Here is a 13363-nt window from a genome sequence, read left to right as displayed (position 1 = left end):
CGAAAAGGAAAGCATTAAGGGCGTCGGACCAGAAGTAGGAGGCTGCCATCACCAAGGGCTCATTTCTCTCCATTTGAGACAAATAGAGATTGATGCATTGGCTGATTTTTCGTTCGTCCCATTGAACCCTCTTAGAGTTGGCTATCCTCTGGTACCATTCTTTCCAACCAAGGGTTTCATTCGGCCAAGATCTAAGGTGCCTGACCACTGATCCAATTCCATTGGGGATTGTTTAAATGGGATTTTGTGAGTTTCTAAGTTTATCAGATCGGTTGAGTCTGGATTCCCCATAGGACCTAGACAGATGAGGTCGGGGGCTTCGGAAAGGCGAATGGTGATTTGATGTCTAACCGCCTAAAAAAGGTAAAAAAAGGAAGAACTAAGAATGGATCTAAAACAAATGCCTGGGCGGTAAAGGTAGAAAGAAAACTTCTGGGTAAATACCTCCGGGATGAAAGTCATCGTCGCCGACGGGGCTGCTGGTGGAGCTACCGCCGCCGAGGCCGCCGGTGGAACTTCTGTCACCGATGGAGCTGCTGCCGCCGCCGATGGAGCCGTTGTCGGGGTTTCTGTTGCTGGTGAGGTTGCTGATGGTGCCGCCATTGAGGATGGAGAAAAAAGCGGATGAAAGGAGGGTCGCCGGAAGGTGTGGTTGGAAACTAAAAGGGCGCCGGAAGAAGATGGAAACTAGTGCGCCAAGAAAGGAAGTTACTGGCTTGTGAAGAAGAGGTGCGGGACGTGCCAGTATTTAAAGACGGTCCGAGAAGGGGTAAAGGTTGGATTTTTACCGCGCTGTCTACACGAATTTCGGGGGAGTGGTTGTCTCAGGCGCTCGTTTCAAAACGATTGCAATCATAAGGTAGGAGACCGCGAAACGGAAGGATATTTTTAATGCGTTTGTTTCGGAGGAGAAGTTGAAAAGAAATTTCAAATTAAAAGATATGTTTTACTCCGAAACTGGGGGGCATGTGTTGACGCTAGATTTTGACACATATGGAATCGGCGTCAAGGAAGGAGAAGACTGGCTGATGCGGCAGATTAAAAAGGTCACAATTAGGAATCGACCGATTGGTGCTACAGTTGGAGATCGGCCGATTGGCGCTACAGTGTTTTGGCAGACGGAGTTGGTGGAGATCGACCGATTGGAAGGCTAGAGCAATTGGGCCAATATAGGCTTAAAAGTGGGTCAGAGGAAGAAGATAGAGATTGGCTCACAGGAGTATAGTAACCAACTCCGATATGAGTTGTGTTTGTAAATATTCATTTTCGTTTAAAATTAGAGATAGATCCTAGTCGGTTAAGAAATTGGTTGTAACAGGCTATAAATAGCCATCTTTAGAGATTTGTAAAACAACACATCAATCAATACAACAATCTACTATTTTCTCGTACTTTACTTTCAAGTCGGCGACTTCACCAATATTTTTCTTCTTTCACGAGTTCGTACGGGTTGGCAGGGCTGCATCGACACGATCTCCGACCGATTCTGTAAGTTCCGTTTATCGAGTAACATCTAAGCTTTAACTTCGGGCGCATCGCTATCGTTTCGTTTAGGTTTATTTACTAGTTATCGATATTTACTAAAATTGTAGGTTTCATCTATTATTCTAGTTTTATCATCAGTTATCCAACTTGAGATTTGAACTGTCGGCTTTATTATTGTTATCTTTCGTTCGTCATTATCACATAGCCGATTAGATCTATTTCAAGTGTTGTGTTTGTAGCTTTGTCTAGTTTACTCTAAGAAGTTCTCTTTACAATCGCTACGTGATTGTCGGCTGTATTATAGCCGATTACTTTTTTTATAGCAAATCGGCTGATTCGCTGATGCGCTCCTTGAGATCGGAATTTTAGCCGATCGGAACCCCTGGAATTTGACACGTTTTCTTCCTTGCCAATCAACAGGTCAGATTGGCTGGCACGCCGCGCGAACCGCACCAGGGCGATCACCCGAACAGGAGTTAAGCAGATTCTCCCGGGTCGTGTGTTCGACGCTCGGGGTCAATCGGCTAACTTTTAGCGCCAACAATATGTCACGTTGCAATTTATCAATTTATTTGTAACATGATGAAAAATGTTCTTAGAGTACAATGCTAAAATTTAAAATTTCTCAAAAAATATATAATTGTAGCTTTTCAAGTTTGAACCAACTCATGAAGTGCATTTAAATTATTCCCAATCAATTGCACCTTTTTCTTTGAAATTTTGAATGAGCATTAAAACAATGGCAAATTAAAAATCAGTACTCCTATTTTTCGACATGGATGTCAATACAAGTTGGTATTTATACTTGTGGAAACACCCGCGTCCGGTGAAAATGAGTGAGATTCGATTCGGATATTAGTGTAGTTGAATTTCGTAGTCATATTCGGATCCGTTTGCGGGCCGACGACACTGCCCTGCTGCCCCTCGATTTATTCCTTCCGTGCTGTGGGACGGGCGATGCGGCAGGGTCTAGACTCTAGAGCGACCGAGATCTTTCGACTTTTCCAGAGCGAGCAGAGGGAGACGGGGGAGGGGGCGCCGGCGATGTCGACGGCGACGGAGGCGGCGAATAGCGGCACCGCGGCGCGGGTGCGGTGCCAACGGATCGGCTGCGACGCCATGTTCACCGACGACGACAACCCCGAGGGCTCCTGCCAATACCATCCCTCCGTAAGCACCGCCTATCCGTTCTCTCCTCTTCCCCCCAAAACCCCCCGCACATCAGCTAAAGTTTTCCACCGCTTCAAACCTCAAATCGGAGGTGGGGACCTTCTCCTACCTCGTGCGGCTGGCCCAAGTTCCGCCCCCTAGGCTAGGTCTCACTCTTGCCTCGAGTAGCTGGGGATTCGTGTGCTAAGGTTTTGGCTGTGGCCGGAGTTGAAGGGTTTGCTTGATTTCGGAGACGAATTAGCTATTTGAGAAACCCGGTAGCTTCCAATGGATGATGGTTCGTGGATGTGATCTAACTAGAGTTATTGCTAAGTGGAAACATGGTGTTGGGAAATAATATTCTCTCGATTGAGTTGCGGTACTCAGGAAATTACCTGTTGTCTGTTGACATGGGCCTGAGCATTGTGTGTGCCCATGGGTGAGGATGATTTTTGTTCATTGGGAGATGGGTCACATGACGATTAAAGGAAAAAAAAAAGGGTAAAGGAGTTTCTTCACTAGCAGGTGGTAGGAAGAGTTAATCCATGATATTGTAGCAATATACTGTTTAGTTTTTTTCTGCTGACCAGGAGCCTGGGCTTTTCTTGTTGTGATTTAAATGTAATATTTGCACACCAGTGGTGTAAAATGTTCAAGTGGAATAAAAAAGGCCGCAACACCTCATTATGTCTGCTGTAATGTTCTATTGTAAATAGCTCTACTTGTGTTCTGTAGATAAAAACAACAGCATGGTTGGGAAAAGAATAGCTACCTGTTCCTCTAGGAACTGTTTCTCTTATTGTTTCATTAAGATTAAAATGCTCAACCAGACAACCACAGCACTGTATTTGTGTGATCTTTACACACTCATAACACTTTTGCTTGCTACTGCAATTGAATGTGCCTATGGAGTATTAGTGGCACAATAAGGTTTTGGCATAGTAAAAATATCATGCAAATAGCCAATCATCATGTTGGGGAACTTATACATGCATCCTGTTTTTTGGACCTGACAAAATTGAATCTTGCAATTATGTTTTTATGAAGTGCGTTCAAAAATATAGTTGCTATCTCAATACTTACTTCCACTTTCACCGGCAATTGAGACATTTATTTCTTATTTTTCACTATTAGTATTTTGACAGCTTTATCCATCCTTTTGTTTTCTTGCAGGCAGTAAGTTTCACCCTTGCTTGAGAGGCTATTTCTGTTTAGGAAATCATCATTGGTTTTCTTAAGATATGTTTTTTCAGCCTTTATTTCATGACGGCATGAAAGAGTGGAGCTGCTGCAAGCAACGAAGCCATGATTTTAGCTTATTTTTGGCAATACCAGGGTAAGGATCCTTTTCTTCCTCCCCTGCTTGCACTGACAGAACTGTAACTTCAGTGTTAGTGTGTATGACGTGTAATATGGCATATTAGTATGGTTGTCTGGTTGACAACCAATATAAACCAGACAATTGGTAATTCCAAGGAAATTTTGCTGTGATTTGGTCTGAATCCACAATCCAGAATTTGTTAACGCCAACGAAAATCTAACATTGTTTTTGGGCAATCCTTGGGAGAGCAAATCGCTTGCTTGCTGATCCACTGAGCCAAATGGCCATAGTCTAAATGACAATATAGTTATTAGTTACCAAATTAAGCTTCACCTGTTAATTTGCTTTGCCGATGAATTGGTTTGGTCCGTGAGTTCTCAAACCAAACAAGTGGGAAAAATACGGTTATAACTGCAAATGTTCTTCTCTATGTATTACTTGAACATCCTGATGCATCACAAGTTAGATTTACATGCTATTTTTGCTACTTTATGATATATTTGAACATAGTATTCAAACATAGCTTGATCACTGTCTGGTAACTGTTCCAACAGATTTTATGCTCATTTTCTCCTCTATACTTCTGAATTTAAGGAGTTTCTTACACGATAGCAAAGTAGGGGATAATTTATGAAATTATAAGTACATGATGTTCCTTTTTTCTCCACTAAGGCACTACTGCCGCCTATGCGCAAACCTGTTTGCAGTTGCCGTTGTTTGGATTCACAAAAAGTATAAGTTGATGGATTTCATGTGAAACTGAGAATGCCTGTTTTGGTTAAAGCATGATCATTATGCTACTCAAGAAATGAAGACATTCTTCTGACAATAATGTATCATAAACACTTAAGCAGGATGGCTTGCCTTTTTACACAGTAAAATTTGCTAGTTTGCACAAACTCTCTTTATGTTAGTGCTTTGGCTACTTGACCAACCCAACATAAAAAATATATTGACAGATCACAACGTGCACTAAAAATATCTAATATTTTGGCATTTGTGAATTAGTCGCAATATTAATAAATATGTAGTTAGACTTTAGAATCTAGATTATCTACTCAGATCTAATTAATGGCATCTGACTTAAAACACGTATATACTGCATTCACCTGAGACTGAACTAACATAAGAACAAGGGTTGTCGTCAATTGTCTAGTATAAGTAATCAAGTACATATGTTAATGGTTATGTGAAGTGAGTTAGAACACAAAAGTAAGTTGGTCACATTTAGCTAAAAGTGCTAAAGATGATTAAATGGAAGTAGCTGAATTTAGGTTGGTACTGGTTGACAAGGTATTTGGCTTCATCCTATGGTTATATTTCATCTTAGATTCTAATGTTATTTAAGTTACCAATAGTTGACCAAAAAGTACTTAAGATGTTTATTAAGCGGCAAACACCATAACAGAAATAAGGCAGGGAAAAAAATTAGGTTGAGTTATCTCAATAAAGTTAGTCTACTCTCCATGTGAGTCCGTAAACATGGTTCCAGTTCACTGATGAGTGATGAATAAGCCTGTTCTGATAGATTTCTACCATTATTCACGATGAATTTGTGTTTTTAAGCTGGTGGTTCTGGTTTTAATCATGGCCTTTTTCTCATTTGAACCAATATAATGTTCAGTTGCCTGTTATATTTTGGTATAGAACCAGAAACAACTGACGCATACCCTATTGTGGCACAGATGCACAACAGGGAAGCATACGACTGAAAAACCAGTCACAAAAGCTGTTTCTGCAAACCCTCCCAAGGCCACACCAATCCAGTATTCTAAGCAGGGTGTAGGAGCCGATGGCTGCGCAAGGTGTCGTCAGGGTTTCTTTTGCTCCGACCATGGTGAGTTTGTATTTGCAGTAACAATATTTCTTTTTAGCCAATCAGTTTACTCTTTATGGACGTTAACAGTTACCACCCTACACATTGTTCGACTAAAAAAACCATCCAGTGTTTTTAACACTAACTTAGTAATCATGATGACCATCAACTACAAAAATGAAATTGTTCACTGAGTGGAGTGCAATCTGTACATTTCCAGGATCGCAGCCCAAGGTACAAAAACCAGCTGCTACCGACGATACAAAGAAGGAACCTGTTGAAAAATCCTCGGTTCCACCTCCAAAGAAAAGGATTGATATAAATGAACCAAGAACATGTAAAAATAAAGGATGCGGTAAATCCTACAAGGAGAAGGATAACCATGACTCTGCATGCAATTACCATCCAGGTCCTGCAGTTTTCCATGACAGGATGAGAGGGGTATGTATCTGTTCTGATGTTGATTTGTGCTCAGAAAATCTCTCAACTTATGCGATCCTTAACTTCTCTATCTGTTCTTGCAGTGGAAATGTTGTGACATTCATGTCAAGGAGTTTGATGAGTTTATGGAGATACCTCCATGCACCAAGGGCTGGCATAATGCTGATGCTGTGTGAATTCACACCATGCCTAGGGCTAATTTTGTGCCGTATCTCCTGCGGCATGTGAGAGGCAATCTTGCTGCAGTTTCTTGAGAGTTTTACTTGGAATTGTGACAAAAACTTTGATGGGTTGCATTATCTTGCTCATAGTGATTGTCCCGAAATCTTACTGATGCTCCTTGTACTGTGAACTAGAACTTGAAACCATATCTTGCAACTTGATTTAAATTGAAATTGTATTAGTTCGAAGCTAAATCCTTTCATTTATACTCCTTCCATCCCAAATTACTATTCGTTTTGACTTTTCTAGATACAAAACTTTTGATATGGATTTAGATGTATGTATTTCAAAAATAGTAATTTGGGATGGAGGTGGCAATTGTCTAAAAAGCAGTACATCTGTTGTGTTATTGTGTTCGTTCCATTACCTTGGTTGTTGGTGAAGCTCTGCTCGTGTGGTGATTTGAGGCTTTGAGCACTGCTCGCGGGCTGGTTTGAGCAGGCAGAACCTGGACCACGGCGAGCGGGAGGCTGTTGACTGTCTATATTTGAAGACAGAATTTCGGGCATGTCATAAAAAATGTTAACATTTCCTTATTTGTCATCTAAAAGTTTTATTTCCCCTCCACTGGAATATTTCTTCCCATGCCATCTCTCTTTGCGCCAGTACGGTTGGCTTTGTGCCAGGATCGATGCCATCCGATTTCTCCTATCAAACCAAGCAAGTAAACCAGCGGGATACAGGTAAATTATTTTTCATCATGACACAAAAGGGAGTAACATAATTTCTAGAGACATATAGCGAATTTTCAAAATGAAGGTAGGATGGCACAGTTGCATTGTCAATTTGTAATGAAAACGAAACCTGCACTCGTTGATTCTGGAATAGAAGGTCGCTTCGCATTATTTGTTGCTGTTATACGCGCTCATACGGTGACATACTATATTGGATACCTAGACAAGGCACTCGGCACGTCATTAAAATTTAAACATTTCCTTATTTGTCATCTAAAATTTTCATTTCCCCTCCATCGGAATATTTCTTCCCATGCCACCTCATTGATATTTCTTCCCATGTCTATATTTGAAGAGAGTAACATAATTTCCAGAGACATAGTGTAACGAATTTTCTAAATGAAGGTAGAATGCCACGTTGCATTGTGAATTTGTAATGGAAACGAAACTTGCACTCGTTGATTCTGATTCTGAAACAGAAGGTCGCTTCGCATTATTTCTTGCTGTGATACGCGCGCATGCAGTAACATACTATCCCGGATACCTGAGACACGAGACGCAAATATAAGCAGTTGTGCTTCGGAGACGGCACACGGCACTACAGTTCATTCAGGCTTCAGGGGATCCCGATGATGGGGATGAACGGGAAGAAGTAGATGAGCGGCAGTCCCCCTCCCATGCCGAAGGGCGGGCTGCCGTTCCCTCCAGCGCGCGGGGGAGCGCTCACTACCGGCGGCGTCTGCAATGCCGGGGGCATGGGCCTTCTTGGCGCCGCCACCCGCGGGGCGTCCCCCTGCTGCCGGTCAGGGGCGTCCATGGTCGTCGCGGCAGCCGAGCCGCCGCCGGTAGTTTGACGGCACCTCGTGAAGACGGCGAGGCGGGAGCCCAGCGCGTAGTGTGAGGAGGAGGAGGAGCCGGGTGCCCGGGCCGGGACGACGCGCGCCACCGCGAGCCCCCGCGGCGCGCAGAGATGCTCCGTGGCGCCGAGGACCCTCGCCGCGCACGGCGTGGCGCCGGAGCTCCGGACGACGACACCGCCGCTGGCATGGCCATGTCGAAAGCCCCGAGGCCGTCGGTCTCCGCCGCGTGGAGGGCGCCCGCGCCGCCGCCGTCACCGGCGCATTTCACCGCGACCACCACACCTGGCACGTACGGAAGCATGTCACGCTCTGCCTCCAACGAAGACGGCAAGACACGGTCCGACGTCGCGTACATGTAACTGTACGTCCGTGCGTGCGTACGTACCGGAGAGGTCGTGTCCCGCGGCGCAGTCGAGGCAGGCGACGGAGCCGCGGAGGCGGGGCGCGTCGCCCTCGCCCGACACGGCGAGAACGAGGAGGAGGAGGTGCGCCCCGACGAGGGTGAGGCGGGGAGCCATTGGATCGGCCTGGGCGAAGGATGCTTGGAGGAAGGCGCTGGAGCCTGGCGCGTCGACGTCGAGTCACCTGCGGCTGTGGGCTGTGGCTCCGCAGTCCGCTGCGTGCTCTGCTCACGTCTTTGTCGATGTGCGCCGCCGCGTGTATTTGTAGTACGAGGAGGTTACTTTACATGGCACCGTACGTACGCGCGCGCAGCCGCAGGGGCGCAGTAGTGTAGTGTGGTGGTCGCTGGCGGGTGGAAGCGCGGCGCGCTGCTCTTCAAGTGATCAAGTTCATTGCTCTGTTCTGCCAAGACAAAGGGACCGCGGTGCCCGGCCCTGCGACTGCGAGTTTACCATCCTGGGTTCACAACTCGCAAGGCGCAACTCCGCTGTATTACCGAGAGAATAAAATTTGCTCGTGCTTCCAAGCTTTTGCCCTTTGTGTGTTGAGCCTGAAATTTATCTTAATAAAATTTTCGCCTGATCGCCAACCAAACCAACCGCTATTTCGCACCCTCGAGTTTGACATTTCTCAGACTTCGGTGTATCACCACACACAAGGCACCAACCAAACGAATGAAGGCTGCCGTCAGGCGGCGGTTCGTCATCATGTGAGATTCATTCCCTTCCCGCGCCTAACGAACTTCTCAGCCTCTACCCGGGCACTTGCTGTGACGGCTTGATGACTTGCCGTTGCGCCCGGGCACTTGCTGTGACCTGTGACGGCATCGTCAAAAAAAGAAAAATGAAGCCGTGACGGCTTGAAGATGTGTACTACTGTAGCTACCGTGACCTTTTTTGGGGGGGCGAATGTAGCTACCGTGACTCTGTGAGCCTGTTGCACTTCTTTTTGGAATTCCTTCTTTTTGTGATCGTGCAGTTCTCTTTTTTTTTTCTTTTTGCAAGTTACAGCCGAGATCCAGGCCCAACGTAATAAAGCGCCGAGGTCCACCCAGGCCAGGCCTTCCGCCGCCTTCTTCCTTTCATTGAACTTTAAGTAACGGGCCCGTAGAATAAAACGCGGCCCAAATTTGCACCAGCACGGTGGGGCTGCGGGAGCATGGGAGATGGTTTTAGTACCACATCGGGAGCCAACGGCGAGGCCGCGAGGGCACGCGGGAGGAGGACGTCATTAAAAAAAATAGGGTATGTTTGGAACTGCTCCGTTTCGGAAAAAAAAAATAACTTCTCTTTACCAACTCCACCTTCCTTCAGTTCCACTCCACCAAATCCACAAAAATATGGAGCCGTTGCACCTGATTGGCAAATGAGAGGACTCTATCTCTAGGAACATGATGTTTTTATGTGCATTGGCTATTATACCCTTGTATTGTGGGATCCACGCGTTATTGTATATTGGAGGAGTTCTTCGATCGGAGCCCGCGAGGAGGGAAGGGAGTGCCAGGTTTCTCCACTACTGGCGGCTGGAGGCCTCGCCGCAGGCCATGGAGGAGCTCCGCAGACACCCCAGGCCAGCGCCCGCGCGTGCAACAAGGCACGGCGCGTGTGCGGTGCCACTCTGCCGGCCGGCACGCCCCAGCAGCCCGACGCCCGCAGGGAAACGTGGCCCCGACGCGTGGCGGTGTCGCTCCGCCGGCTAGTGCAGCCCCAGCAGTCATCTCGCACTCAGCTCCACGCCCATCACTGTTCAACTCTGACGGCCAGAGGTGCCACCACCCATCAGTGGCAGCCACCTTGGCTTTGGAAGTGGCTTTGTCTTTCCAGGAGGGGAGCTCAGTGCCGTCTGCAACTGCAGCACCAGGAGCTTGCTGGGGAGAGAGAGATGGAAGCCAGCATGAAAGAGACGCAAGAACGCCGCGGCGCCTAGCGCGCCGGCGCTACCATGGACGGTGCGGCTCAAGATCTTCAACCTCGTCTCCGCCTTCGATATCGCGCAGCGGGCTGACACCACGGTCAACCGCTTCGTGTCAACTACTGCCTCGCCTCGAGCACCGATACCCCACCGCCTACGATGACGGCATCGACGTGCTCTAGTACCTCGCCTCCACCAGCCTCCCTGACCTCGTCGTCCCAGTCGACCTCTCCCGCTACTTCCTCGCTGAGGACAGCGCGGGCGGCAACCTCACCCACCACATCACGCAACACTGGACAGCCGCTCCCTCCTCCCCCATCTGCATCGCCAGCATCATTCTGCTGCAGCCGTACTTTGGCGGCGAGAAGCGCACTCCAATTGAGATGAGGATGGAGGGCGTGGCGCCGGTGGCGAACATGCGATGCTCGGACTGGGCATGGAAGGCGTTCCTGCCGGAGGGCTCCAACCGGAACCACCCAGCCGCGCACGTCACTGGCGAGGCCGGCATGGAGCCCGGGTGGCGCCATCGCTAAGGTGGCGGTGGTGGAGGTTCGGCGAGGTGGGGGAAGGAGCGACAGGATGAGATGAGAGGGCGACAGATGAGGAGTATCTTTTCTAAAATTGAAACGGTACGCTGTGTAACCGGTGGCATGGTGGGTAATTACCCCCAACTCCACGAGAAGGTTTGAAACTAGTGTTTTGGGAGCACCCCTTGAGGTGCTTCAGAAAAATCTTAGAGTTGGCCCCTAGATCCACCCTTTTTCGGAGTTGGTGCTAGTGGAGCTGGAGGTGTTTGGCAAGATGAATTTGGAGCGGAGCTGCAAAACTTGGAGCGAAGCAGTCCCAAACACGCCCATAGTATCTGTTATGTGGATTATATCCTTACCTTGTTGTTAAACTAGCAAAATGTTCGTGTGTTGCTACGGTAAAATACTAATTATATTATGTTCTTTAGATTATTTTTATTGTTGTACTGTTAATTTTACTCCATGGATAACTCATATAGTTTTGGCCTAATATATTTTCAGGTAAAGCTGACAAGCCTCATCCTTCAATCGGATGGATTTGTGGTCAACTGGTTCATCTGACCGTATCCATCTAAGTGGATGCCTCTCAGCGCCGCTTGCACGGTCAGGAGCAGGGCAGGATGGCAGTCGGTCCTGAGCGGAGCTAGCACCGCGGCGCTTAGAGGGGCTGCCATTGGCAGTTTCAATCCACGGGCCATCTCTTCACTTCCCTATTCTTTTCCTTCACGATTCAATCCTCTAGCCATCACCATCCTTAGCTTGTTCTACTCCTTCGCGAGCCATTCAATCCAAGAAGAACTGCCAGCTGTTATCGCATCAACTGCTAATCAATGTTTAGGAGCTGCGCCGGGGGAGCTTTTGCGTGTGCGCTGGCCGAGGCGCCACCTTCCTGTTGCTCAGAGGATCGAAGACGGAGCTACGCGACGATAGTTTGCATGGGGCGGTGGGGTATGCGGCCGCCTCCTGTGGCTCGCATGGAGTTGTGCAGCTGTGCCCGATGGATGCCGGCACCTTAACGAACATCAGGGTGAAGGCGGATCTGCGCGTGAGCGAACGGCTACGCAGGCGACCTCTCGATGGTGGCGCGCGGAACTCTCTCGCAAGTTGAGTAGCCTACACGGAAGAGCCATGGCTCGGTGGAAGGGAGCCTGCGAGCAAGGCAGCGCTGCGGCGAGCGCCCCCACGGGCAACCTCCATAGCCGCACGCCAAGTCGCCAACCTCTCGGCATCTCTCTCCATGTCGATTTCGTTTGAGTGAATTTCACCGTAGGTTCGTAAACTATTTCCGAGATCTCATATAGATTCATGTACTTAGGTCCATGATCTAATAAAGAGTAGTTGTGGAGGTCCACGGATATCCACGGAGTAGTTGTAGAAAAAATTAGGGACTTTTTTTTTGCAAAACTACATGATAGTTGGAAAAACTAGCGCAATTAGTGTAACATCCGCAAAATCACCAACTAAAATCACCCGTTAAAAATTACTTTCAAAATCTTTTTACCGCTGAGCTCCCGGAAATCTAAAATCTTTCCGGCGATTCCGCCGTCCCGGCACCCAAGCCGACAGCCATCATTTTATCCTTGCCCGTAATTTTCGCCACGTGCCGGTCGACAGACCGCCGCACGTGCTCCGACTGCGTGCCACAATCGCCGCTGGTTTCCATTTTCTTTTCTCTTTTCCTCCTCTCTTTTCTTTTTCTTTTTCTCCTTCTCTTTCTTCTTCCTTCTTCTTATTTCTTCCTCCTTCCTTCTTCTCTCTCCTCCTCCTTTCTTCTTCCTGGCGCACGCTACCCCGGCGCCATACTCCTCCTGGCACCATACCGTCCGGCCACCTCGGACCCGCACGCCCCGGGCCCCGTGCCTGAGCCCCGGCGTCGGCCCCCGCTCGGTCCGATCCCGCAGGGCTCCAGCGCACCCGCCGCGCCGCCCGCCGGCGCTGCTTACCGCCGGCCCCTCCCCGTGCGTACCGCCCGCACCTCCGGCCCCGCCCCACCGCCGGTGTCCCCTGCCACGGTGCCCACGGCCGCGCCCACCCGAGTCCCACCGCCACCACCACGCCGCCCGTCGGTCCCCACACCGTCGGCCACCTCCGCCGGTTATAAAAGGCCCCAACGCCAAGCTCCCCTCCACCACCTCCCAGTCGCCAACACCCCCGCTCCCCGCCTTGCTCCTGCGCGCCGCCAAGTCGCCACCGCCCCCGTGCCGTGCGCCACCGCCCCCGTGCCGTGCGCCACCGCCCCCGTGCCGTGCGCCACCGCCCAAGGACCACCACCAGCCGCCCCCTTGCCCCTCCCAAATCTCCGAGGTAACGGGCAAAACGGAGCCCCCACGGCCTCCTCTACCCTCTCCTGCCGCCTCCCCTCGCCGCCAGCGAGCCTAGGCCGCCGCCCTAGGCCGGGCCGCCCCTCCCCTCCCACTCCTCTGTGACGGTACAGGGAGAAAGGAAGAAGAAGCCCCAAATTTCGATCTAACCCCCACCTTTCCCAAAATTCCAAATAAGTCCTTCCACCACTCTCATACCCCTTTCACAAGATCAGCCCCTCACTCCCAAAAATA

The 13363-nt window shown here is 48.9% G+C and overlaps 1 protein-coding gene and 1 pseudogene across 1 annotated transcript; one reads left to right on the top strand and one right to left on the bottom strand.

The window, feature by feature from the left end:
• Nucleotides 1-2529: 2529 nt before the first annotated feature.
• Nucleotides 2530-6388, top strand: LOC101785683 (cysteine and histidine-rich domain-containing protein RAR1-like). The gene is given in 6 exon segments (NM_001280832.1): nucleotides 2530-2655; nucleotides 3808-3810; nucleotides 3888-3970; nucleotides 5641-5792; nucleotides 5992-6212; nucleotides 6296-6388. Coding segments are annotated over 6 exon segments (678 nt in total).
• Nucleotides 6389-7575: 1187 nt separating this feature from the next.
• On the bottom strand, nucleotides 7576-8703 carry LOC101785280 (annotated as a pseudogene).
• Nucleotides 8704-13363: the final 4660 nt, after the last annotated feature.

Source organism: Setaria italica, chromosome I (assembly GCF_000263155.2).
Source record: "Setaria italica strain Yugu1 chromosome I, Setaria_italica_v2.0, whole genome shotgun sequence".
Lineage (NCBI taxonomy): Eukaryota > Viridiplantae > Streptophyta > Magnoliopsida > Poales > Poaceae > Setaria > Setaria italica.
The sequence above is the reverse complement of the archived record's forward strand: the minus strand, read 5'-3'. Positions and strand labels throughout refer to the sequence as shown.